Raw genomic sequence first — 1,108 nt, 5'->3', positions numbered from 1 at the left:
CTAGGTGCGCAGTGCCCCATCCCCAGTGGGACATACGGTTCATTTGCCACAAAACCTAGAGTCTGAGACTCGTTGGTGCTTGCAGCATATTCTTCTAGGGTACTGAAATGCTGTAGATGTAGAACATTGCAGTCCGGGCATTCTACAAATGCACCCATCACTGATGTCCTGATTTGCTTACCTTGCTTATTTTGTAATATTCCACCATGCTGGGAGCTGGCAGCTGTCTAGGACGTTCTTTCCTCCGGGCCTCGGCAGGAATCTAAACTGATGCTGGCTGATCCGGAATACGAGATAAAGCCTCAAGCGGGATGTACGATCCTGGGCTCCGTGGTGCGCATTGGTCCGTCCCCAGTGGGACATACGGTTCATTTGCCACAAAACCTAGAGTCTGAGACTCGTTGGTGCTTGCAGCATATTCTTCTAGGGTACTGAAATGCTGTAGATGTAGAACATTGCAGTCCGGGCATTCTACAAATGCACCCATCACTGATGTCCTGACTGGTATCTCGACATTGCATGTTGGGCAACCTCTACACAAGATATCTGGGACTGGGGGTACAGCTGATCCTGTCAGAAATCCCAATTCTTCATCTGTAGTGGGCAGGCTGGCCGAAGTCTCTCTCAGCTCTGGATCGTGGATATGTCCCTCCGGAATGGGGTGCTTGCATTTCTTTGGCGCTTGCGCTCCTCTTGCAGAAAGGCTCTTTGTTTCTTTCGGCTCACATTTCTGTGTTGTGTCCTGCGGAGTGGAGTATTTAGAAGTTCTTCATTGTGGGCAGCTATTAAGCCCCTCGCCGGAGTAGCTATCATGGAGGGCAGCCGGCTGGGCCCCTCCATCGGATCTTGTTCTGTCATCACGTTTTTACCGTTATGTGATGCGTCATCCTGAGTGGTCACCCTCAACAGTGACGGTAGTCCCTTCTTTTATTCATTGTTAACTATGCCCATTAGCGGACCGTTGTAGTCCATATCGATCTAGTTGAAATCCATGTCAAAATCTATGACACCTCCTTGTGGCGCCATCTCTTCATTTAGTGCGAGGTTCCAGCCGTCCTGGAAGGCAAAGATCAACCTCTGTCCTGACATTTTTCTGCAGATGACAGAA

At 49.7% G+C, this 1,108-nt stretch overlaps 1 protein-coding gene across 1 annotated transcript in view; it reads left to right on the top strand.

Moving 5' to 3' along the window:
- The first annotated feature begins 270 nt into the window (after positions 1 to 270).
- LOC110030326 (protein GFS12-like) overlaps positions 271 to 1,108 on the top strand; it is a 21,616-nt gene continuing 20,778 nt past the window's right edge. Inside the window, exons 1-2 of the mRNA XM_020732995.1 lie at positions 271 to 343; positions 415 to 764. Of these exons, the coding sequence (XP_020588654.1) occupies positions 271 to 343; positions 415 to 764 (423 nt within the window). The remainder of the gene's footprint in view (positions 344 to 414; positions 765 to 1,108) is intronic.

The sequence above is a fragment of the Phalaenopsis equestris genome, unplaced genomic scaffold (assembly GCF_001263595.1).
Source record: "Phalaenopsis equestris unplaced genomic scaffold, ASM126359v1 Scaffold000702, whole genome shotgun sequence".
NCBI classification, from domain to species: domain Eukaryota; kingdom Viridiplantae; phylum Streptophyta; class Magnoliopsida; order Asparagales; family Orchidaceae; genus Phalaenopsis; species Phalaenopsis equestris.
This window is presented reverse-complemented; position numbering and strand designations above follow the sequence as displayed.